At 43.9% G+C, this 26322-nt stretch overlaps 1 protein-coding gene across 2 annotated transcripts in view; it reads left to right on the top strand.

Moving 5' to 3' along the window:
* Window positions 1-1834: 1834 nt before the first annotated feature.
* Window positions 1835-26322, top strand: part of LOC117399657 (zinc finger and BTB domain-containing protein 47-like) — a 45142-nt gene continuing 20654 nt past the window's right edge. For both annotated transcript variants that reach the window (XR_009328593.1, XM_033998968.3), the window contains exon 1: window positions 1835-2061. Coding sequence is in view for 1 of the 2 variants with exons in the window: in XM_033998968.3 (XP_033854859.2) it covers window positions 2059-2061 (3 nt within the window). In the remaining variant the exon portion in view is untranslated. The remainder of the gene's footprint in view (window positions 2062-26322) is intronic.

The following is a 26322-nucleotide window of genomic DNA, read 5'->3' as shown; positions in this document are numbered from 1 at the left end:
TATAAAATGAGGATTGATTTTATTCTTGATACAAGGCTGGTAAAACGCAACTGACGTGTATCTGGGTAACGGATATCTGAGTGCTGACTGTACACATGTATTGTGGTTTGTTCTTTTTTCTGCTATGTACTGTACAGTGCTTTGTACTTTTGTATAAAAAGCGCTACATAAATGCAATAAAATAAAATAAATAAATAAAATATTGTGTTGACCAAAGTGCTGAAACAGAAAACTGACAAATCTACTGTTCTGTTACTCAAACATACTGCTCTGTGTTCTGTTACTCAAACATACTGCTCTGTGTTCTGTTTCTACTCAAACATACTGCTCTGTGTTCAGTTACTACTCAAACATACTGCTCTGTGTTCTGTTACTCAAACATACTGCTCTGTGTTCTGTTACTCAAACATACTGCTCTGTGTTCTGTTTCTACTCAAACATACTGCTCTGTGTTCAGTTACTACTCAAACATACTGCTCTGTGTTCTGTTACTCAAACATACTGCTATGTGTTCTGTTTCTACTCAAACATACTGTTCTGTGTTCTGTTACTACTCAAACATAATGCTCTGTGTTCTGTTACTACTCAAACATACTGCTATGTGTTCTGTTACTCAAACATACTGCTCTGTGTTCTGTTTCTACTCAAACATACTGCTCTGTGTTCAGTTACTACTCAAACATACTGCTCTGTGTTCTGTTACTCAAACATACTGCTCTGTGTTCTGTTACTCAAACATACTGCTCTGTGTTCTGTTACTCAAACATACTGCTCTGTGTTCTGTTACTCAAACATACTGCTCTGTGTTCAGTTACTACTCAAACATACTGCTCTGTGTTCTGTTACTACTCAAACATACTGCTCTGTGTTCTATTACTACTCAAAGCCACTCTGTACATGTGAGATGACAGGCATCATTGACTGTGAGGAAAACTTGACCTTGAGAGAGAAGGCAGTGTCTGAACTCACAGCTGAAGAAGTCCTGTGCGTCCCGGCACACAGTGCTACAGTATGTGATGTGTACTTCTCTGTGTACAGCTCCAGCACTTGAATATGTTTTTATTACACTGAAGTGATGTGTACTTTTATTATTATTATTATTTGTTTATTTAGCAGACACCTTTATCCAAGGCGACTTACAGAGACTAGGGTGTGTGAACTATGCATCAGCTGCAGAGTCACTTACAACTACGTCTCACCCGAAAGACGGAGCACAAGGAGGTGAAGTGACTTGCTGAGGGTCACACAGAGAGTCAGTGGCTAAGCCGGGATTTGAACCGGGGACCTCCTGATTACAAGCCCTTTTCTTTAACCACTGGACCACACAGCCCCCTGTGTACAGCTCCAGCACTTGAACACGTTTTTATTTCAATCCTCTCCCCTACTTTAAACACGTCCACTCTTCTGTTAAACAGCACATACCTGTCCCAGTTTGCCATGGTTTGTCATGTTTTTAATATGCTTTACCACACCTCTCCAGGATTCACATCGCCTGCTTTACCATGCTTCCACTATGCTTTATTACACTTAGCTGCTTTTACTGTACAATTGTAAACTTTGAATAGAAGGGAATTGTGATAGGCCTGTTTATATGGGTCTAAAGCACATCGCGCAAATGATTGAGTGTGGAAAGTACAGGTCACATGTCTCATTCCGAAGTGTTTTATACGCGCGTGAGAATTCACATAAAGTAACAGATGACGCGTTGTTGATGCTCGAGACGGCGGAATACACGGTGTCATTGCTTTTAGTCAAAGCCACATACACACCGCACAGTACAAGCTCCCTAGAAATTATAACGTCCCTGTCCCTTTAAAACTCCAGACAAAAAGCCCCATATGATCCCTGAGCTCCAATCATCAGTCCCTTCTGCAAAAGCAGCCTCTGCATTTTTGTCTTTTCCTAAATGCTAACATGGCGAAAAAAAGACTGATGTCAAGAAAAACAGAGGCAGAAGAAATGTGAAAAAAGGAAAACCAAACATTTTCATGGAGAGCAAAAGTCAGAAGCAAAGGGAGGAGAATCCGGGCTCCTTTGCACCAGAAAACCTGCATCAAAATGGTAGAGCGTGTATATTTCTAGTTCTTTATTTTCCTTTTGATCTCTTGCAAATTTGGGCTCGTTAGGCCTTTGAAAGTTACCTGGAATTTGCCGTAGGATGCTTTTTGCATGCGTGTGTTTGAAGAATTTGCACAAATCCCTGCGGATCCGCCTCCATTTGCTGGTTGTTTAGGAAGTTTGCAACTTGTATTAAACCCAGGAAACAAAAACCAAAAATGTGAATGCATGCAAAAAGCAACAATAGCGACATTGCTGCCAAGAAAGAGTTAAATGCCTAACCGTCAGGGTGCTGCTGCGTCTCAAAGAGCAGGTCGTGACTGATGGATTGCGTGACTTCAGGTTTGTAAGTGTAACAGCACTAGTCGCGGCGCAAGTATAATTTAGACACAGTGAGACTAATACTTACGGTTTGCATATGTTTCCTGCATTTTTGTTTTGGTGCCGTTTTAATTTAATCAGAAGAAGTTTGAGGTAGGATTCTAAAAACAAAAACAAAACGGTCTTAACTAACTCGGATACAAACATTTAGAATGTTTTTTTTTTTTTTTTGCAGCAGAGTTTATTTATTGCAAACAGAGAATATAAATACTGCCATCTTTGTTTATTCTGAGTTGGTAGCGGGGTTAAAGTTTAGCAGGTTATGGGGTCCCCTGTTTCATTAATTTCTTGACTCCCCACCCCACAGACTGTAATTAGTTAAACGGGCCGTTTCAGAATTTGACGGATCTTCTCACAATGCACCATCCCCTTTTTTCCAGTGCCACGTTATAAACTTCTTCTAGAATTGCTTCACGGAGCCTATTGAAGTTGTATTGTTTGCAGCCTACATTTTAACAACCGCAGATATTAATACTATAATATGAATAACAAGGATTTGTTGTGGTTTTGCGTGCATTTTGAGTATTATTGTTTAGATGGAGAACAATAATTTACCTGTACGCTTCGGTGTTTTAGAGCCTTATTATTATACACGGTTGTGCTCAGAGACCCGGGTATAATGAGATTGCCTCTGTGTGATAAGGTTGATGATAAAACTGCTAACCTGTTAAAACAGAGCAACGGCCTGAAGAAGATTTCAAGAACAGCAGTGTACCGTATTCCTTCATGAGCACAGCAGTGTTAGAACAGCAGTGTACCGTATTCCTTCATGAGCACAGCAGTGTTAGAACAGCAGTGTACCGTATTCCTTCATGAGCACAGCAGTGTTAGAACAGCAGTGTACCGTATTCCTTCATGAGCACAGCAGTGTTAGAACAGCAGTGTACCGTATTCCTTCATGAGCACAGCAGTGTTAGAACAGCAGTGTACCGTATTCCTTCATTAGAACAGCAGTGTACCATATTCATTCAAGAGCACAGCAGTGTTAGAACAGCAGTGTATCGTATTCCTTCATTAGAACAGCAGTGTACCGTATTCATTCATGAGCACAGCAGTGTTAGAACAGCAGTGTTAGAACAGCAGTGTACCGTATTCCTTCATGAGCACAGCAGGGTTAGAACAGCAGTGTACCGTATTCCTTCATGAGCACAGCAGTGTTAGAACAGCAGTGTACCGTATTCCTTCATTAGAACAGCAGTGTACCATATTCATTCAAGAGCACAGCAGTGTTAGAACAGCAGTGTATCGTATTCCTTCATTAGAACAGCAGTGTACCGTATTCATTCATGAGCACAGCAGTGTTAGAACAGCAGTGTGCCGTATTCCTTCATGAGCACAGCAGTGTACCGTATTCCTTCATGAGCACAGCAGTGTTAGAACAGCAGTGTACCGTATTCCTTCATGGGCACAGCAGTGTTAGAACAGCAGTGTACCGTATTCCTTCATTAGAACAGCAGTGTACCATGTTAATTTATGAGCACAGCAGTGTTAGAACAGCAGTGTACCATATTCCTTCATGAGCACAGCAGTGTTAGAACAGCAGTGTACCATATGCATTCATGAGCACAGCAGTGTTAGAACAGCAGTGTACCGTATTCCTTCATGAGCACAGCAGTGTTAGAACAGCAGTGTACCGTATTCCTTCATGAGCACAGCAGTGTTAGAACAGCAGTGTGCCATATTCCTTCATGAGCACAGCAGTGTTAGAACAGCAGTGTGCCATATTCCTTCATGAGCACAGCAGTGTTAGAACATCAGTGTACCGTATTCCTTCATGAGCACAGCAGTGTTAGAACAGCAGTGTACCGTATTCCTTCATGAGCACAGCAGTGTTAGAACAGCAGTGTACCGTATTCCTTCATGAGCACAGCAGTGTTAGAACAGCAGTGTACCGTATTCCTTCATGAGCACAGCAGTGTTAGAACAGCAGTGTACCGTATTCCTTCATGAGCACAGCAGTGTTAGAACAGCAGTGTGCCGTCTTCCTTCATGAGCACAGCAGTGTTAGAACAGCAGTGTGCCGTATTCCTTCATGAGCACAGCAGTGTTAGAACAGCAGTGTACCGTATTCCTTCATGAGCACAGCAGTGTTAGAACAGCAGTGTGCCGTATTCCTTCATGAGCACAGCAGTGTTAGAACAGCAGTGTGCCGTATTCCTTCATGAGCACAGCAGTGTTAGAACAGCAGTGTGCCGTCTTCCTTCATGAGCACAGCAGTGTTAGAACAGCAGTGTGCCGTCTTCCTTCATGAGCACAGCAGTGTTAGAACAGCAGTGTGCTGTCTTCCTTCATGAGCACAGCAGTGTTAGAACAGCAGTGTGTCGTCTTCCTTCATGAGCACAGCAGTCTCTAGCGGTTCTGGTGCTAATGTTACAATGTCACTCCACCCATTCCACAGTTTAAAGTACATTTCCTGTGTAGCGTCTTGATCAGCAGCTGATCTGCTTAATAAGGTGTTATAGACAGCAGTTGTGGATTGATTGATTTCTTCAAATTAACTAGCTCTAGGAACTATTTATATGTGTGTGGGAATTTAAATGTGTGTTTAAGGTGATAAAACCACATACTGTTTGCATGCATTTCTTGTGTTTACACTGGCTGGACAAAACATATGAAACACGTGTACAAGTAGAGTGTAGGGCTATCCTGGGCAGACAGGGTGGCACTGATTCAGTGGGACAGCTCTACAAGGCTGTCAGATACCTGACCATTATATGAATATCACTACGGAATCACTGTTTTCACTTTAGTTCTGCAGCGTGGCTGTTTCACTGTTTTCATGCAGAGTTCACTTTAGTTCTGCAGCGTGGCTGTTTTACTGTTTTCATGCAGAGTTCACTTTAGTTCTGCAGCGTGGCTGTTTCACTGTTTTCATGCAGAGTTCACTTTAGTTCTGCAGCGTGGCTGTTTCACTGTTTTCATGCCGAGTTCACTTTAGTTCTGCAGCATGGCTGTTTCACTGTTTTCATGCAGAGTTCACTTTAGTTCTGCAGCGTGGCTGTTTCACTGTTTTCATGCAGAGTTCACTTTAGTTCTGCAGCGTGGCTGTTTCACTGTTTTCATGCAGAGTTCACTTTAGTTCTGCAGCGTGACTGTTTCATTGTTTTCATGCAGAGTTCACTTTAGTTCTGCAGCGTGGCTGTTTCACTGTTTTCATGCAGAGTTCACTTTAGTTCTGCAGCGTGGCTGTTTCACTGTTTTCATGCAGAGTTCACTTTATTTCTGCAGCGTGGCTGTTTCACTGTTTTCATGCCGAGTTCACTTCACTTCTTGTAGCCAGTGCAGCCGTCCCCATTGTGAGTTCAATGCAAGACAGACGGGACAGTTGACTTTCTCCACTTGGAGATTTAACGTGCGTTTCATTTCCAATCGGAAGGCTTGGCACAGGGCAGGCCACTTTAAACTACGTTGTCACTGTCAGGGTTTATCTGACTGTGCTGTTTCTCTGCTTTCTTTGGCAGACGGAATACTGTATTTAAAAAAGAAAAAGGCTCCAGACTGAAAAGGGGTTTAAGGAGAATGTGAAGCTTGTCTGACAGGACATGTCAAACAGTGCAAAGCAGAAGAATGATTACAGTGTGCCTGCCTGCCTGTCGGATGATTACAGTGTGCCTGCCTGCCTGCCTGTCGGATGATTACAGTGTGCCTGCCTGCCTGTCGGATGATTACAGTGTGCCTGCCTGCCTGCCTGTCGGATGATTACAGTGTGCCTGCCTGCCTGTCGGATGATTACAGTGTGCCTGCCTGCCTGCCTGTCGGATGATTACAGTGTACCTGCCTGCCTGCCTGTCGGATGATTACAGTGTGCCTGCCTGCCTGTCGGATGATTACAGTGTGCCTGCCTGCCTGTCGGATGATTACAGTGTACCTGCCTGCCTGCCTGTCGGATGATTACAGTGTGCCTGCCTGCCTGTCGGATGATTACAGTGTGCCTGCCTGCCTGTCGGATGATTACAGTGTGCCTGCCTGCCTGCCTGTCGGATGATTACAGTGTGCCAGCCTGCCTGTCGGATGATTACAGTGTGCCTGCCTGCCTGCCTGTCGGATGATTACAGTGTGCCTGCCTGCCTGTTGGATGATTACAGTGTGCCTGCCTGCCTGTTGGATGATTACAGTGTGCCTGCCTGCCTGTCGGATGATTACAGTGTGCCAGCCTGCCTGTCGGATGATTACAGTGTACCTGCCTGCCTGCCTGTCGGATGATTACAGTGTACCTGCCTGCCTGTCGGATGATTACAGTGTGCCTGCCTGCCTGCCTGTTGGATGATTACAGTGTACCTGCCTGCCTGTCAGATGATTACAGTGTACCTGCCTGCCTGCCTGTCGGATGATTACAGTGTGCCAGCCTGCCTGTCGGATGATTACAGTGTGTCTGCCTGCCTGCCTGTCGGATGATTACAGTGTGTCTGCCTGCCTGCCTGTCGGCTGATTACAGTGTGCCTGCCTGCCTGCCTGTCGATTACAGTGTGCCTGCCTGCCTGCCTGTCGGATGATTACAGTGTGCCAGCCTGCCTGTCGGATGATTACAGTGTGCCTGCCTGCCTGCCTGTCGGATGATTACAGTGTGCCTGCCTGCCTTGTGTGCTTGGGGTCATTATCTTGCTGGAAGATCCACTTGCGGCCAAGTTTCAGCCTCCTGGCAGAGGCAATCAGGTTTTTGGCTAAAAAACATTTTTATTGCCTGCGTGCAGTACTTTACACTTTTCTCTATTAAATGTCATTTTCCATGTGTCTGCTCAGTTCTGAATGCTGTCTAGATCATTTTGAATGACCTTTGCTGCTGCTGTTTGCCACTCCTCCTATTTTTGTGTCATCTGCAAATTTAACAAGTTTGCTTACAATAGCAGAATCGAAGTCATGCCAGAGAATGGGATTGTGGTTCTCTTTACATCAATGCCACATTATCGTAACGTCCATTGAACTGCTTCTAACTTAACCCCATGTTGTTTCTTGATAGTTTTACAACATTAACATTTCTCCTGGTGGACACTTTGCACTGTTGCAGACAGGACATGCAGTAAACCAGGCCCATATTGTGTCCCAGTGTGCTGAGTGATAGTCAGAGGAAAGCAAAGCTGAGATGACAAGGAGCTGCCTATCGCTATTGTTCTTTAAGAGCACTGCTGTTTGATTGTCATTAGTTTGCCGTTCAGCACTCAGAAGTGTTATGAATCAAATGCACAGGCCCCAGGATTTCTTTAAACCCAGCTGGACGGACAGAGAGACTGTTCTGGAAAGCACTGTCTGTGTAACTTGAGCTACCCGTCTGGGCTGTGTAATACAGTAATACAGTATGCATCCTTGTGCTTAGTGCCAGGTAGAGTAACAAGCAAATGGGGCACATCTGACACTGAGGCTGTGGAACACAGAACAGTTGGAGGATGCATCCCAATGCAGGCTTTTGCTTTTTTATGAGTTAAAGCAATTCATTTTTTTTTTCTTTTATAAATTTAGTCTGAGGACTGAGGACTCACCATGCAGCCACCCAAGAGCTACAGCGTCTGAGGACAACGCAGCTCTCGGGCAGCTTACAGGCAAGCCCGCAGGCACCCAGCCAGACTACAGGGGTCGCTGGTGCGCGGTAAGCTGAGGACACCCTGGCCGACCTAACCCTCCCTCCCCCCGGGCGACGCTTCCGCCAATTGAGCGCCGCCCCCTGGGAGCTCCCGTCATCGGTCGGCAAAGGAATAGCCTGGACTTGAATAAAGCAATTCATTTTAAATGCTCTCGACATGTAAATAAAGGCAAACTCAGTCAGCTTTTATGCAGTCCACTGTGGGACATTTCCACAGTGTATAATACAGCTGGATGAATGCATCAGGAACCTTGACCTCTGTCTTAGCATGGCTGCCATATTTGCTGTTGTGCTATTCTTCTGATCCGGATAATAAATACCACACATTAAGAAATCCTGCTCTGCAATTTGAAATGTCCTTTGAAGTGACATTCTGAGGTTTACATGGGTACAGCTGTCCAATCGAAGCTCAATGTTTGTCAGTTATTCACGTGTGGTTGAAATCGTACTTGCCATTGATTGAAAGTGATCAACTTCATAAACTTCATGCTTTTGTAGTTTGACAACAGCAACTACTCTACCATTTCGAAACCCTGAGTCAGTCATTGTAAACTGCTTCCAGGCAGATCAGATCCAGATGAAAAAAAAGCTTCACCTTTTCACTAGGATGGGATGAGAATTATGCCTCAGATAATTCAAAGGAGAAGGTCTGTGCATCTGCATCTGGGGATTACATTGGACAGTGTGTGATCATATCCTGAACTCTGCTTCTTACTGTATGAGCTCCTCCTCCAGCAGATCACATCCTGAACTGTGCTTCTTACTGTATGAGCTCCTCCTCCTCCAGCAGATCATATCCTGAACTGTGCTTCTTACTGTATGAGCTCCTCCTCCTCCAGCAGATCATATCCTGAACTCTGCTTCTTACTGTATGAGCTCCTCCTCCAGCAGATCATATCCTGAACTCTCCTTCTTACTGTATGAGCTCCTCCTCCTCCAGCAGATCATATCCTGAACTCTGCTTCGTACTGTATGAGCCTCCTCCTCCTCCAGCAGATCATATCCTGAACTGTGCTTCTTACTGTATGAGCTCCTCCTCCTCCAGCAGATCATATCCTGAACTCTGCTTCGTACTGTATGAGCCTCCTCCTCCTCCAGCAGATCATATCCTGAACTCTGCTTCTTACTGTATGAGCCTCCTCCTCCAGCAGATCATATCCTGAACTCTGCTTCTTACTGTATGAGCTCCTCCTCCTCCTCCAGCAGATCATATCCTGAACTCTGCTTCTTACTGTTTGAGCTCCTCCTCCTCCAGCAGATCATATCCTGAACTCTGCTTCTTACTGTATGAGCTCCTCCTCCTCCAGCAGATCATATCCTGAACTCTGCTTCTTACTGTATGAGCCTCCTCCTCCAGCAGATCATATCCTGAACTCTGCTTCTTACTGTATGAGCTCCTCCTCCTCCTCCAGCAGATCATATCCTGAACTCTGCTTCTTACTGTTTGAGCTCCTCCTCCTCCAGCAGATCATATCCTGAACTCTGCTTCTTACTGTATGAGCTCCTCCTCCAGCAGATCATAGCCTGAACTCTGCTTCGTACTGTATGAGCCTCCTCCTCCAGCAGATCATATCCTGAACTGTGCTTCTTACTGTATGAGCTCCTCCTCCTCCAGCAGATCATATCCTGAACTCTGCTTCTTACTGTATGAGCTCCTCCTCCTCCAGCAGATCATATCCTGAACTCTGCTTCTTACTGTATGAGCTCCTCCTCCTCCTCCAGCAGATCATATCCTGAACTCTGCTTCTTACTGTATGAGCTCCTCCTCCTCCAGCAGATCATATCCTGAACTCTGCTTCTTACTGTATGAGCCTCCTCCTCCAGCAGATCATATCCTGAACTCTGCTTCTTACTGTATGAGCTCCTCCTCCAGCAGATCATATCCTGAACTCTGCTTCTTACTGTATGAGCTCCTCCTCCTCCTCCAGCAGATCATATCCTGAACTCTGCTTCTTACTGTATGAGCTCCTCCTCCTCCTCCAGCAGATCATATCCTGAACTCTGCTTCTTACTGTATGAGCTCCTCCTCCTCCTCCAGCAGATCATATCCTGAACTCTGCTTCTTACTGTATGAGCTCCTCCTCCTCCAGCAGATCATATCCTGAACTCTGCTTCTTACTGTATGAGCTCCTCCTCCTCCTCCAGCAGATCATATCCTGAACTCTCCTTCTTACTGTATGAGCTCCTCCTCCTCCTCCAGCAGATCATATCCTGAACTCTGCTTCTTACTGTGTGAGCTCCTCCTCCTCCAGCAGATCATATCCTGAACTCTGCTTCGTACTGTATGAGCTCCTCCTCCTCCAGCAGATCATATCCTGAACTCTGCTTCTTACTGTATGAGCTCCTCCTCCTCCAGCAGATCATATCCTGAACTCTGCTTCTTACTGTATGAGCTCCTCCTCCTCCTCCAGCAGATCATATCCTGAACTCTGCTTCTTACTGTATGAGCTCCTCCTCCTCCAGCAGATCATATCCTGAACTCTGCTTCTTACTGTATGAGCTCCTCCTCCTCCTCCAGCAGATCATATCCTGAACTCTCCTTCTTACTGTATGAGCTCCTCCTCCTCCTCCAGCAGATCATATCCTGAACTCTGCTTCTTACTGTGTGAGCTCCTCCTCCTCCAGCAGATCATATCCTGAACTCTGCTTCGTACTGTATGAGCTCCTCCTCCTCCAGCAGATCATATCCTGAACTCTGCTTCTTACTGTATGAGCTCCTCCTCCTCCTCCAGCAGATCATATCCTGAACTCTCCTTCTTACTGTATGAGCTCCTCCTCCTCCTCCAGCAGATCATATCCTGAACTCTGCTTCTTACTGTATGAGCTCCTCCTCCTCCAGCAGATCATATCCTGAACTCTGCTCCTTACTGTTTGAGCTCCTCCTCCTCCAGCAGATCATATCCTGAACTCTGCTTCTTACTGTATGAGCCTCCTCCTCCTCCAGCAGATCATATCCTGAACTCTGCTTCGTACTGTATGAGCCTCCTCCTCCTCCAGCAGATCATATCCTGAACTCTGCTTCGTACTGTATGAGCCTCCTCCTCCTCCAGCAGATCATATCCTGAACTCTGCTTCTTACTGTATGAGCCTCCTCCTCCAGCAGATCATATCCTGAACTCTGCTTCTTACTGTATGAGCTCCTCCTCCTCCAGCAGATCATATCCTGAACTCTGCTTCTTACTGTTTGAGCTCCTCCTCCTCCAGCAGATCATATCCTGAACTCTGCTTCTTACTGTTTGAGCTCCTCCTCCAGCAGATCATATCCTGAACTCTGCTTCTTACTGTATGAGCTCCTCCTCCTCCAGCAGATCATATCCTGAACTCTGCTTCTTACTGTATGAGCTCCTCCTCCAGCAGATCATATCCTGAACTCTGCTTCTTACTGTATGAGCTCCTCCTCCTCCAGCAGATCATATCCTGAACTCTGCTTCTTACTGTATGAGCTCCTCCTCCAGCAGATCATATCCTGAACTCTGCTTCTTACTGTATGAGCTCCTCCTCCTCCTCCAGCAGATCATATCCTGAACTCTGCTTCTTACTGTATGAGCTCCTCCTCCTCCAGCAGATCATATCCTGAACTCTGCTTCTTACTGTTTGAGCCTCCTCCTCCTCCAGCAGATCATATCCTGAACTCTGCTTCTTACTGTATGAGCTCCTCCTCCAGCAGATCATATCCTGAACTCTGCTTCTTACTGTTTGAGCCTCCTCCTCCTCCAGCAGATCATATCCTGAACTCTCCTTCTTACTGTATGAGCTCCTCCTCCTCCTCCAGCAGATCATATCCTGAACTGTGCTTCTTACTGTATGAGCTCCTCCTCCTCCAGCAGATCATATCCTGAACTGTGCTTCTTACTGTATGAGCTCCTCCTCCAGCAGATCATATCCTGAACTCTGCTTCTTACTGTTTGAGCCTCCTCCTCCTCCAGCAGGTAACTCTTGTGTTTCACAGTGAGACAGAAAGCTTGGATTTAGCTTCTAAAAGAGCTATCCCTCTGGGACCCACTTTCAGCAGATTCAATTAATTCCTTTCACAGAGAAGCAGGTTTTTCTGCAGTAGGAACATTTATATGACATTTTTCTTACTCTGACTCTCGCTGTAGAAAAGCCTGCCTCTCAAATCCATTCCCATGGCAACAGTAATGGCAGCGCTCCTTTGTAATCCCACAAAACTCTCGTCTCGAGGTCTTAACCTTGGCTGCCATGCTCTCGTCTGTGTAAAAGTAGGGCTAGATTCCCAAAGCTCCTTTCTCTGAATCAATAACATCTTTTTTTTCAGAAGGTTATAAAACTTGCACATTAAAGTTAAGAAAATAAGTGACATTTTTTTACGTCCTTTATATAGTCTTAAAGGTAGAATGGAATTGGTTTAAAATATGTATGTTCTCTTACTCCTGTGTAGTATTTCATCTGAAAGAGCGCTCATGAAAATGGACGTTTTGTATGAATGTGTGATTTGGGAATGAAACACTGTGTCACTGACCTTGAGTCTTGCATGATGACTGAGGACCTTCCTCCCTGATGATACAGTGGAGGCAGGCGCACATCTGTACGTGTGTCTCACTAGCATTATATAATATACAGGATTGTGACAGGATAGCTTGGGTGATGACGTCAGGCCAAGAAGTACACAGACAATAGAGCTGGGGAATGGAAGCGCAGCAGCCCATTTATTAATAAACAAACAAAAAGCTTTTAAACAAAAACACAGACAAAAAGGCTCGAGGGCCAAAACAAACAGACAAATAATAATTCTAACAAGTACCGTGCTGGCAGTTCCAGCACGAGTAACAATTGTGTTTGTCTTTTTTTTTTGTTTCGTTTCTGTTTTCTCCCGTCTCTCCTGTTCTCCACTCTGGACCCTCTCTCCCCGTGCAGTCAAAGCTGCAGGTCTTTTATATTATGGCCGAGGGATTAACTGGCTATTAATTATCTTATTAACCCCTCGGCCATAGTCTGCACAAGTCTAATAAATCCATGTGGCTGTCAGTTAATTCAGTAATCAGTTAGCTGATCAGCCACGTGTTCTCACAAGAGGTACACAACACACAACAATAACAATAATGGCGGCGGATTTTCGTCCGCACCACAGATAATGCAGGCTTTCCACCGTCCTATATAATACAATAAATGATAATAGATTAAATGATAACACTATGTAACACATTTTTTGTTCCTGGGTAGTAAGTGTTATTTCCTAAATGCTTATGCCTCAAAAGTATAGAAAATGGCTATTATTCCCCACAAACTTTGCTTTTGTGACCAGGACAGTGATATTTTGAAATTGACCTATTTCCAATGAGAAAACGGACGAATTTGTGTCTTTTCGTTCACATAAAGTCAGAAGAAAACAACATATGAATCCAAATTAACATGTATTTATACTAAAGTAATACAAAAATGACTACAAAAGATTTAGAAGTGAGTAGTTTTTCGAGATTTATGATTATACTGTAAATCACTTTCACGAATCAGCCCCCAAATGTAGTCTCCCATCATGTTCTCATTATACTGTCCTTGGTAGCAGCATTCAAAGTCCAGTATATCCTGGTGGAAGCGCTCGCCTTGCTCCTCCGAGTACGCTCCCATGTTCTCCTTGAATTTATCAAGATGAGCATCAAGGATAGGGACTTTGAGGGACATCCTACAGCCCATTGTGCCGTAGTTCTTCACCAGAGTCTCAACCAGCTCCACATAGTTTTCGGCCTTGTGATTGCCCAGGAAGCCCCGAACCACTGCGACAAAGCTGTTCCAAGCCGCTTTCTCCTTACTAGTGAGCTTCTTGGGGAATTCATTGCATTCCAGGATCTTCTTTATCTGTGGTCCGACGAAGACACCGGCTTTGACCTTTGCCTCAGACAGCTTAGGGAAGAAGTCTTGAAGGTACTTGAAGGCTGCCGACTCCTTATCTAGAGCTCTGACAAATTGTTTCATAAGGCCCAATTTGATGTGCAGTGGTGGCATCAGCACCTTTTGGAGGTCCACCAGTGGCTCCCACTTGACGTTGTTCCTCCCCACAGAGAACTCGGTCCGCTGTGGCCAGTCCCGCCTGGGGTAGTGCGCCTTGGTGTCCGTGCTGTCCCAAAGGCAAAGATAGCAGGGAAACTTGGTAAAACCGCCTTGGAGACCCATCAGGAATGCCACCATTTTGAAGTCTCCTATGACCTTGATGCCATCTCAGAAAAATGCAGATATGTATCCATTTAGGCAGCTGGAACTAAACTAAACTGGTGGGCTTAAGGCCCCTGTATTTATACTACTATTTATATTACTGGAAAGTTCTAGAAAGTTCTAGAAGTTACTCCAAGTTTACTCAGCATTGAATCTATCTGGAATGTTCTGGAAAATAGGTAAATTTCAAAATATCACTGTCCTGGTCACAAAAGCAAAGTTTATGGGGAATAATAGCCATTTTCTATACTTTTGAGGCATAAGCAATTAGGAAATAACACTTACTACCCAGGAACCAAAAAAAAAATAATAATAATTGTTACACGGTGTAATAGAATAAATAATAGATTAAATGATAATAGATTAAATGATAATAGAATAAATGATAATAGATTAAATGATAATAGATTAAATGATAATAGATTAAATGATAATATATTAAATGATAATAGAATAAATGATAATAGAATAAATGATAATAGAATAAATGATAATAGAATAAATGATAATAGATTAAATGATAATAGATTAAATGATAATCGAATAAATGATAATCGAATAAATGATAATCGAATAAATGATAATAGATTAAATGATAATAGATTAAATGATAATAGATTAAATGATAATAGAATAAATGATAATAGAGTGCACACATATAGATAGGGGCGGAGCTCCCCGACACAAGGGTCTTCAGGACTTTGTTCCTGAAGACCCTTGACCTCCTGCCTGTCCTTAATATTCAAATGAATAGTGGAAAGTGAACAGTGTTTCTATCAAGCTGGAGTATTACTAGGTTTTGAGCTGTTCACCTATCAGCAATATGATGGTTTTCATGATTGATGAGGATTATGACTGCCAGCATTGTTCAACTGACGAGATTCATAAAGACACACAGATATGAGTTTTTACTTGAGCTGATTGCTGTGTCAAAATAAATCCTAGCACAGAGACACATCGATTACCTTAGGGCAGCAGTGTGGAGTAGTGGTTAGGGCTCTGGACTCTTGACCGGAGGGTTGTGGGTTCAATCCCCAGTGAGGGACACTGCTGTTGTACCCTTGAGCAAGGTACTTTACCTAGATTGCTCCAGTAAAAACCCAACTGTATAAATGGGTAATTGTATGTAAAATAATGTGATATCTGTATAATGTGAAATAATGTATAATGTGATATCTTGTAACAATTGTAAGTCGCCCTGGATAAGGGCGTCTGCTAAGAAATAAATAATAATAATAATAATAATAATAATAATGTTAAAAAGCCTCTGTATATGATATACTGCATCAGGAGAACAGTTAATCCAATTGTGTTAAAAGCTGCTGAGGACCCTTTTTAACACCAGAAGGAACAGTATTATATATTTGTGTTGTGTTTTTACAATTGGAGCTGTAATTCACATGTCTGTACCTGAAGAACAGTATTATATGTCTGTGTTGTGTTTTTACAATGGGAGTTGGAAGCGACTCCAGAGAAGATCAGTAAGAATGGGTCCATGCCTGTGTCCAACGTCATTGCCTCAGCTTGTACAAAGGGTGTGCATTGCAAGCATGAGAGTGCGTGTCGTACAGTGCTGTGTGCTGGAGCAGCTGTGTGTTCGTGTGATGCTGTGTTGTGTGCTGGAGCAGCTGTGTTCGTGTGATGCTGTGCTGTGTGCTGGAGCAGCTGTGTGTTCGTGTGGAGCTGGGCTGTGTGCTGGAGCAGCTGTTCGCGTGGAGCTGTGCTGTGTGCTGGAGCAGCTGTGTGTTCATGTGGAGCTGTGCTGTGTGAAGCTGTGCTGGAGCAGCTGTGTGTTCGTGTGGAGCTGTGCTGTGTGCTGGAGCAGCTGTGCGTTCATGTGGAGCTGTGCTGTGTGAAGCTGTGCTGGAGCAGCTGTGTGTTCGTGTGGAGCTGTGCTGTGTGATGCTGTGCTGTGTGCTGGAGCAGCTGTGTGTTCGTGTGGAGCTGTGCTGTGTGATGCTGTGCTGTGTGCTGGAGCAGCTGTGTTGTGTGATGCTGTGCTGTGTGCTGGAGCAGCTGTGTGTTCATGTGGAGCTGTGCTGTGTGATGCTGTGCTGTGTGCTGGAGCAGCTGTGTGTTTGTGTGGAGCTGTGTTGTGTGATGCTGTGCTGTGTGCTGGAGCAGCTGTGTTGTGTGATGCTGTGCTGTGTGCTGGAGCAGCTGTGTGTTTGTGTGGAGCTGTGTTGTGTGATGCTGTGCTGTGTGCTGGAGCAGCTGTGTGTTTGTGTGGAGCTGTGCTGTGTGATGCTGTGCTGTGTGCTGGAGCAGCTGTGTGTTCGTGTGAAGCTGTGCTGTGTGATGCTGTACTGTGTGCTGGAGCAGCTGTGTTGTGTGATGCTGTGCTGTGTGCTGGAGCAGCTGTGTGTTCATGTGGAGCTGTGCTGTGTGATGCTGTGCTGTGTGCTGGAGCAGCTGTGTGTTCGTGTGGAGCTGTGCTGTGTGCTGGAGCAGCCGTGTGTTCGTGTGGAGCTGTGCCGTGTGATGCTGTGCTGTGTGCTGGAGCAGCTGTGTGTTTGTGTGGTGCTGTGCTGTGTGCTGGAGCAGCTGTGTGTTTGTGTGGAGCTGTTTTGTGTGATGCTGTGCTGTGTGCTGGAGCAGCTGTTCGCATGGAGCTGTGCTGTGTGATGCTGTGCTGTGTGCTGGAGCAGCTGTGTGTTCGTGTGGAGCTGTGCTGGAGCAGCTGTGTGTTTGTGTGGAGCTGTGCTGTGTGATGCTGTGCTGTGTGCTGGAGCAGCTGTGTGTTTGTGTGGAGCTGTGTTGTGTGATGCTGTGCTGTGTGCTGGAGCAGCTGTGTGTTGTGTGATGCTGTGCTGTGTGCTGGAGCAGCTGTGTGTTCATGTGGAGCTGTGCTGTGTGATGCTGTGTGCTGGAGCAGCTGTGTGTTCGTGTGGAGCTGTGTTGTGTGATGCTGAGCTGTGTGCTGGAGCAGCTGTGTGTTTGTGTGGAGCTGTGCTGTGTGATGCTGAGCTGTGTGCTGGAGCAGCTGTGTGTTTGTGTGGAGCTGTGTTGTGTGATGCTGAGCTGTGTGCTGGAGCAGCTGTGTGTTTGTGTGGAACTGTGCTGTGTGATGCTGTGTGCTGGAGCAGCTGTGTGTTCATGTGGAGCTGTGTTGTGTGATGCTGTGCTGTGTGCTGGAGCAGCTGTGTGTTGTGTGATGCTGAGCTGTGTGCTGGAGCAGCTGTGTGTTTGTGTGGAGCTGTGCTGTGTGATGCTGTGCTGTGTGCTGGAGCAGCTGTGTGTTTGTGTGGAGCTGTGCTGTGTGATGCTGTGCTGTGTGCTGGAGCAGCTGTGTGTTTGTGTGGAGCTGTGCTGTGTGATGCTGTGTGCTGGAGCAGCTGTGTGTTTGTGTGGAGCTGTGTTGTGTGATGCTGTGCTGTGTGCTGGAGCAGCTGTGTGTTTGTGTGGAGCTGTGCTGTGTGATGCTGTGTGCTGGAGCAGCTGTGTGTTCATGTGGAGCTGTGCTGTGTGATGCTGTGCTGTGTGCTGGAGCAGCTGTGTGTTTGTGTGGAGCTGTGTTGTGTGATGCTGAGCTGTGTGCTGGAGCAGCTGTGTGTTTGTGTGGAGCTGTGCTGTGTGATGCTGTGTGCTGGAGCAGCTGTGTGTTCGTGTGGAGCTGCGCTGTGTGCTGGAGCAGCCGTGTGACTCGGGCAGAGGGAGTATTTTTAACATTAGGTAGGTAGATTACATTTACAGTTTGGCATGCTTAAAATTCAAAGGTAAGGCACAGCACACAGTCATTAAGAATGAAGAAGTGTAGTTAACATATTTATTGACTGGTGAAAGCTGCTGCAGTAAGTCCACTGTTTTGTCATTTCAAATATTTTCACAAAACAAACATTCAACTTTAAAGCTACAGTGTGTCGTGCAAAAGCATGTCATGAAAAAACACATTTGTAGATGAAAAACACTAGAATAAAAGTTGCTACATTTAAATATATAAACACTAAAATAAAGAGCTTTATATAATCTCTGTAAGAAATTGCAGTGTCCAGTGTGAAAAAACAACATGTAACAATAAATTAACATCCAAAGTAGCACAGTATTATTATTATTATTATTATTATTTCTTAACAGACGCCCTTATCCAGGGCGACTTACAATTGTTACAAGATATCACATTATTATTTACATACAATTACCCATTTATACAGTTGGGTTTTTACTGGAGCAATCTAGGTAAAGTAACTTGCTCAAGGGTACAGCAGCAGTGTCCCCCACCTGGGATTGAACCCACGACCTTCTGGTCAAGAGTCCAGAGCCCTAACCACTACTCCACACTGCTGCCCTAGTAGCAGTTAAATGTTCAGTACAAGAAAATGCCTGAGTTACAAGCTCTTGCAGTGTCAAAAAAAAAAAAATCTAAAATATAGATTGCAGCGTGGCAGGAATGTGTAGTCAATCAGTCTGTATCATCTGATCCTTCATCATCGATGATGCAAGCAATTGTCTGAATCATTAAACACAAAACCACTTCTAGGCACTTTTTTTCATGTGAGCCGCAATATTTCCCCTCAGGCATTATTTGCACATGGTTATTAAAAAACGGAAATTATTGGTGAAACTATTACTTTCAGCTAAACGTTGGTTTTGGGGGGGGGCAAAATCCTGTAAATACTTGGCAGAATCCTGTAAATACTGTAGCACTGTTGCTACATATGTGGGTGTAATTTTCACTCACCTGTCTCTTTAAGTAAAGGCAGTAGCCTGGCCAGGCCAACCTATAAAAACTACATTTCCCAGTGTCCATTTCTTTCTTTCTTTCACCCCATTGGTCCATTCAAAATTTCATCCACCAATCCTCTCACACAGTCAATCTTCACCTGTCTCTTATTTCTCTGATTGTGGGGGGTTCAGGGTGTGTTTTTTTCCTGTAGCTAGCACCTTGGTGAGAGTCTGTCTACCTTTTGAAACCTAATCTTTATACTGTTAGCTAGATATTATTCTTTAGCCTTTGTTTTTCTTTTTGTCTGCTGCTTTAGTTTATTGTCTAGTTGCCGTTTTTTGCTTAATTAGGTGGGGTAGTTTCTTTTGTGTTTTTTGCTGGAGTGTGTGGTTGTAGGTTTTTGTGCATCTGTTCTGGACTCTTTGCAACCGCAGTTTTCATCAAACATCCATTTCATCGCTCTCAATGTTTTTCATCTCCTGAAGACCTCTACATCATTGTTCACATTCCTCCCAAGTAATTAACTGGACTTCCATACCGGTTTGGTGAGCTCTTTCTGTTGACTGTGTCATCATTGTTGTTTTTTTTCTTTTGTTACTTTTTGGGACTTCATTACTATTTTGTTGATTTATATTTTGTGTTGCATTGTTTATTCATTCTGTATATTAATCATCCTCCGTGTCAGTAATTGTTAAATTGTTGTGGTTATATTCTTAAGCTCTGCTGTGTATCTTCATTTAGAATCTGTTTTCCTGGGTTTGTTTACACTATGTTCTCTTCCTTGTCACTCAGTCCCTAATTGAGTTGTTTTCTACTGTAATTGTTTAGTCTTATTTTTTGTCAAGCTTTGTGTTCCTTGGAATAAACCAGTGTTTGTTTAGTTAAATTGACGCATTGTGACGACCCTGTTTTACTGTCAGTCACCCTTACTGACTTATTTAGTTTTAATTATTGGGCCAGTAGTATCTCCTAAGGGAGGACAGTACAGTTGCTTCTCAACTGTGTAGGGTGACCGTTACAATACTTGTAGCAAACAAAATCATTCCATCCATTTCTCCGCCATGCACATACAGTGTACTGGGCAGTGTTGTGTGATACACTGCCGTTACGCATCAGCACGTTAATTCAGTGTAAATCAGATGTCTCTGTTAGATGCTGTGCGCTTGCTAAAGCATGCTTGTCAGTCAGCAAACAATGCAACGTTGCTTCAAAAACGCTGCGGTTTCTGTAGTTGAGGAGGAGAGTGCTGATGAAAATACAACCGAAACTGAAAATCTGACCCCACCAGAGGGGATGTCAGAGGAAGAACTCTCAGCTGTGTCACCTTGACGACCAGGACGCTCTGCCTGAAACGGACACCGATGACGTAAGCGTGCGTGCTGCGCTTGTGACACTGCAGCGTGCTATGGAGAAGCATCCAGATACAGAGCCAAACTGGGATTTTTAAGAAAATGCTGAAAGATTGTAGTCCATACTTGCAAAAAAAGTGTGTCCAGATGTGTATCCGAGTTCTTCGCTGTGTACTGTACGCTTCTGCACTTGCAGTACTTGTTATTACATTCGTAGGTTTTAATACATCTGTTTTTATTATTGTAATGAGTATCTTAATAAAGATGTAACCGCACACATGCTTGTTTGTTTTGATTACTGGTGATGGGGGGACATTCTGAATATCAGGTTATTGTGTGGGTGTTTATACCCTGCATCGCTTGCTGCAGGCGAATCACATTAACACAAGTGCACCTGTTCTAAGCGGTGGTGACTTTACTGTACAGATATAGTGAGGGAAAGTGCAGCACAGGCTACATTTCTGAAATCATTCTGTTTGATTCAACCTCTTCAGGGTAATCGGGATGACTGATTGGTGTAGTTGCCACAGTGGCTTCTCTTGGTATTACCAGCATGGTTTTCTACAGTACATACATGAGTAGATGAGGACTAATGCCCACTGGGGGCTTGGTTGAAAACTAAAAACTCATTTTACTTGTGAGCAAGCCAGCTTCACAGCCTGGAGCCTCCGGAGGTGAAAAGCACAAGCGGCTGGGGAATGCCTGCTGTGCATCGTGGAGCTTGCTTTCCAGTGGACCCAGTGCATTGCTATCCATACTGGAGATGAAGCCGTCTGCAAAGGGGTTCCAGTGGAGGCTTTCCAGTGGGACCCAGTGCATTGCTATCCATACTGGAGATGAAGCCATCTGCAAAGGGGTTCCAGTGGAGGCTTTCCAGTGGACCCAGTGCATTGCTATCCATACTGGAGATGAAGCCGTCTGCAAAGGGGTTCCAGTGGAGGCTTTCCAGTGGGACCCAGTGCATTGCTATCCATACTGGAGATGAAGCCATCTGCAAAGGGGTTCCAGTGGAGGCTTTCCAGTGGACCCAGTGCATTGCTATCCATACTGGAGATGAAGCCGTCTGCAAAGGGGTTCCAGTGGAGGCTTTCCAGTGGGACCCAGTGCATTGCTATCCATACTGGAGATGAAGCCATCTGCAAAGGGGTTCCAGTGGAGGCTTTCCAGTGGACCCAGTGCATTGCTATCCATACTGGAGATGAAGCCGTCTGCAAAGGGGTTCCAGTGGAGGCTTTCCAGTGGACCCAGTGCATTGCTATCCATACTGGAGATGAAGCCGTCTGCAAAGGGGTTCCAGTGGAGGCTTTCCAGTGGGACCCAGTGCATTGCTATCCATACTGGAGATGAAGCCGTCTGCAAAGGGGTTCCAGTGGAGGCTTTCCAGTGGACCCAGTGCATTGCTATCTATACTGGAGATGAAGCCGTCTGCAAAGGGGTTCCAGTGGAGGCTTTCCAGTGGACCCCAGTGCATTGCTATCCATACTGGAGATGAAGCCGTCTGCAAAGGGGTTCCAGTGGAGGCTTTCCAGTGGACCCAGTGCATTGCTATCCATACTGGAGATGAAGCCGTCTGCAAAGGGGTTCCAGTGGAGGCTTTCCAGTGGACCCAGTGCATTGCTATCCATACTGGAGATGAAGCCGTCTGCAAAGGGGTTCCAGTGGAGGTGGTCGTACATACCTGTGTGTATGTACAGTCACACAGCATCCTAGAGTGCTGTACAACGTGAATAACTAACAAAACAAGGGAGCTCACATGTACAATACACTCCAGCTACAACCAATTATAGAAAAGTACATTCAAAACAGTGTGTTTTCAGTTTAGACTTAAAATGATCCAGTGTTTCAGCCTGCCCAATGTCAAGCAGAATAGAGTTCCACACCCGAGGAGCACGGCAGCACAAAGCTCCGGCTCCAGCTGATTTAAGATGATTGTTTGGAACAATGAAGAGTTCTGCATTTTCTGATCTCAAAGAACACATAGGAATAGGCTTATCTAATTGACAGAAAAGCAGGCATTAACATGGTGTAGCAGAAGTTATTGAGAGGATCAGATTCTGCATATTTATTGTGTGTCTGTTCGTACAGTCGTCCATCTGTATGTGACACTTCATCATTGCATATACCTGGAGAACCACTAATCCAGTTCTCCTGAAGCTTCACATTAACATGGTGTAGCAGAAGTTATTGAGAGGATCAGATTCTGCAGATTTATTGTGTGTCTGTTTGTACAGTCGTCCATCTGTATGTGACACTTCATCATTGCATATACCTGGAGAACCACTAATCCAGTTCTCCTGAAGCTTCACATTAACATGGTGTAGCAGAAGTTATTGAGAGGATCAGATTCTGGTTATAAAACGGATATTACACTTCACGTATTTGAAAGTAGGATTTAGACATGTCTGCGGTGCATTTTGTTAAATGCAGATTTACTGCTAAACGCAGCATTGTATGCTAATGGCAGGATTACAATACCGGTGTTACTCTCATTTTGATTGAGCCTTTCTGAAATGACTGGGTCTGTGTTTAGATCCACTCTGATGAATAATGCATTCCAGGACCCTGATTGAGCAGGGCTACAGGGGGAGTGGTTATGAAAGGACTGGATGGCTCCAAGCAAGGATCACTCTGGCATTTACATGCAGATATAAAAATGATAATGAGCGTTATATTTGCTATTTTAATTAGAGATGTTACGCATCCTCTTTTCGTAGTTGTCATGGTCATGCATAGCAATGCTATTTGGTTGATTTAATCATTAGAGAGTTATAATGCATGTCTGTGTATTTTCATCATATAATGAATGTCACTTTTCCACATGGAAATATGCAGCCCATGGTGTATATCACACACCCCAATATCATGTGGCCAGTACAGCATCATAGAATGAGGTACCCTGGCATAAGTATACATGTTTTGAATCTGCACAAACTAAATTTTGGGAATAGGTAACATAACACCTCCTTTCAATGATGTGTTACCCATAATCCTTCTGGAGCCCCATGTAATGCTGTCGCATGACATAAAAGCTTTTTTACTGCCTTTGGTTACATTACCACTGGTACAGCACGTGTCCTTGCGTTTTGTTCTGGGGTTTAGTTAGTCCTTCCAATACTTTTAAAACAGGCCTGGCTGAGAGGGACAGTGTGGACAGTAGAACCATGCATCTCTCAGTATGCCCTTGCAGAAACACACACAGCTGCATTCAAATAAAATGCCATTTGCTAAGCATTGCCGCTGTTTCTGATCTTTCAGTCTCTGGTATTTCTTGTGTACCAAACACAAGGCTGGAGATCACAGAGGTCTGAAAATGCAGAAATGTGAGATGATACTCTGGTGCCGTACTTAGGGACACTACATGGGCATCGTCTAAAGAAATGTGGGCCATGTACATGCCAAGCTGCTTATACCATGCCATGGGCTTCCTTGCAGCATTGTACAGCTCCAGCATCTGGGCTGACCTATCCACGCCTCCCATGTATTTCTTATAGTCCAGGACACACTTTGGCTTGTTTGTGTGCGTGTCCTCACCTCGCACAGGAACTGCTACAGTAGCCTCATTGTGGATGGTGGTGAGGAGGTGCACGTCTTTTTTTGTCAGTGTTTTTAACTGCCAGCAGCTCCTCACAGCACCTCAGTGCTGGCATGATCCCAGCTGTGCTAGATATTGCTGAGTATACAGTTTGGTTTGGTTTACCAAATGTTCCAAAAATTCATCAGTGATAAACAACTGGAAAAAGTGAATTGAGGTAAACCCAGTCGGGTTCACAGTGCTGCCGTGTGCCAGAAAAAGGGGTATTTGAGGCTGGATGATGTTGGCGCGGGGGGGGGGGGGGGGGGTCCAGTGGTAGAAATCTACCCCCCTCTGTCCAGGCACACCAACTGTACTTAGTCCAGGCTGGGGCTGAGACTCAGTTTCCAGAGGCTTCTTCCTGACCACTGACTTCCTCACTGGAGAAAGTGTCACTCTAGTCATATTCACTGTCAGTCATCTGGCACATAATCACTCTCCTGAGCCAGACTCCATTAGGAGGTTAGCAACAGAGGTGCTGCGATGACATTTCTACCCAAAATAACCTCCACTGCCCAGTGCAAATACATTTTTATTAGAACAATGCAGTAATAAAATGAGATCCTTTACAATTATGTGTGTTGTGATGGGATAGGAGATAGTAACGAAAAAGTAACCACTAGAGCTGAGGTTTACAATTTTAAAAGGGCAAACTATGAAGGAATGAAACAGAGACTAACAGAAGTAGATTGGAGTAAAATAGAGAAAACATCCACAGAAAAAGGATGGCTGTTTTTAAAAAATATAGTACTAGAGGCGCAAAACAATTACATCCCAAAAGTAGACAAATCTAAATCTAAAACAAAATGGCCAAAATGGTTTAATAGATCAATTTAAAAAAAAAATTCAGTGAAAAAGGGCACTTTATAGAGCGTTTTAAAAGGGACCAATGTGTTGAGACACAAATGGCAAAATCATAGACTAAGAGAAAAAAATAGCAAATATACAGAATTATTACTTTTCACAAGTTTTTACAAAGGAGGATACGGACAACATGCCCGACATGTTCCTATCCAGTTTTAAATAAGTTTAGTATAACAGAGGCAGAAGTGTTAAAGGGACTAGGAGCTCTTAAAATAAACAAATCCCCTGGGCCAGATGAGATCCTCCCAATAGTACTCAAAGAAATGAAAGAAGTTATTTACAAACCGCTAACCAAGATCATGCAACAGTCTCTTGACACAGGGGTTGTACCGACAGACTAGAAAATAGCAAACATAATACCGATCCACAAAAAGGGAGACAAAACCGAACCAGGTAACTACAGACCAATAAGCCTGACTTCTATTATATGTAAATGTATGTAAACTATAATAAGATCCAAAATGGAAAATTAACTATATGGTAACAATATCCTGGGAGACAGTCAGCATGGTTTTAGGAAAGGGAGATCATGTCTAACTGACCTCCTTGATTTTATTGAGGATGCAACATCGACAATGGATAATTGCAAAGCATATGACACGGTTTATTTAGATTTCCAGAAAGATTGGGAGTGGTTAACATGTAGAAAACAGAAAGTATTAATTGGAGGAGAAACCTCAAAATGGAGCGAGGTAACCAGTGGTGTACCACAGGGATCAGTATTAGGTCCTCTGCTATTCCTAATCTACATTAATGATTTAGATTCTGGTATAGTAAGCAAACTTGTTAAATTTGCAGATGACACAAAAATGGGAGGAGTGGAAAACACTGTTGCAGCAGCAAAGGTCATTCAAAATGATCTAGACAGCATTCAGAACTGGGCACACATGGCAAATTACAGTTAATAGAACAAAGTGTAAAGTATTGCATGCAGGCAATAAAAATGTGCATTATAAATATCATAACGGAGATACTGAAATTGAAGTCTCTGAAAAGAGACTCTCTGAAAAAAAAAGTTTGTTGTCTCAGAAATGTCTTCATCTAGACAATGTGGGGAAGCTATAAAAAGGCCAACAAAATGCTTGGATATATTGTGAGAAGTGTTGAATTTAAATCAAGGGAAGTAATGTTAAAATTTTACAATGCATTAGTAAGACCGCATCTAAAATATTGTGTTCAGTTCTGGTCACCTCGTTACAAAAAGGGTATAGCTGCTCTAGAAAGAGTACAAAGAAGAGCAACCGGAATTATCCTGGGTTTAAAAGTCATGTCGTGTGCAGACAGGCTAAAAGAATTAAGTACTAATCAGTCGTATTTCTTTTTTTCAAATATAGAACGGGAACAGTAGATCAAATACATAATTATGAATAGAAGTTTCTCAATTGTACAATTAGTTATTCTGTTGATTTATTTATTTACTGTTTTATATAGAAGTTTGGGACGGTAAACAAATTAAATTAGATTTATATAAAATTATAAAGCAAGAAAAATTATGTAATACAGTAATTACAAAAATAAAAAATCTAAACAATATAATTTATGAAGATCACTCTGTGAAAAATGCACCAAAACTACCCAAACTGCTGCCTAAACTTTCTGTCCAACATCAACCCTGACCCTAACCCTAAGCCCAACCCTAACACCAACTCAAGCAGACACAACACAGTCTGATGCAAGGCTTCAAGTACAGCAA

The sequence above is a fragment of the Acipenser ruthenus genome, chromosome 4 (assembly GCF_902713425.1).
Source record: "Acipenser ruthenus chromosome 4, fAciRut3.2 maternal haplotype, whole genome shotgun sequence".
NCBI lineage: Eukaryota > Metazoa > Chordata > Actinopteri > Acipenseriformes > Acipenseridae > Acipenser > Acipenser ruthenus.
This window is presented reverse-complemented; position numbering and strand designations above follow the sequence as displayed.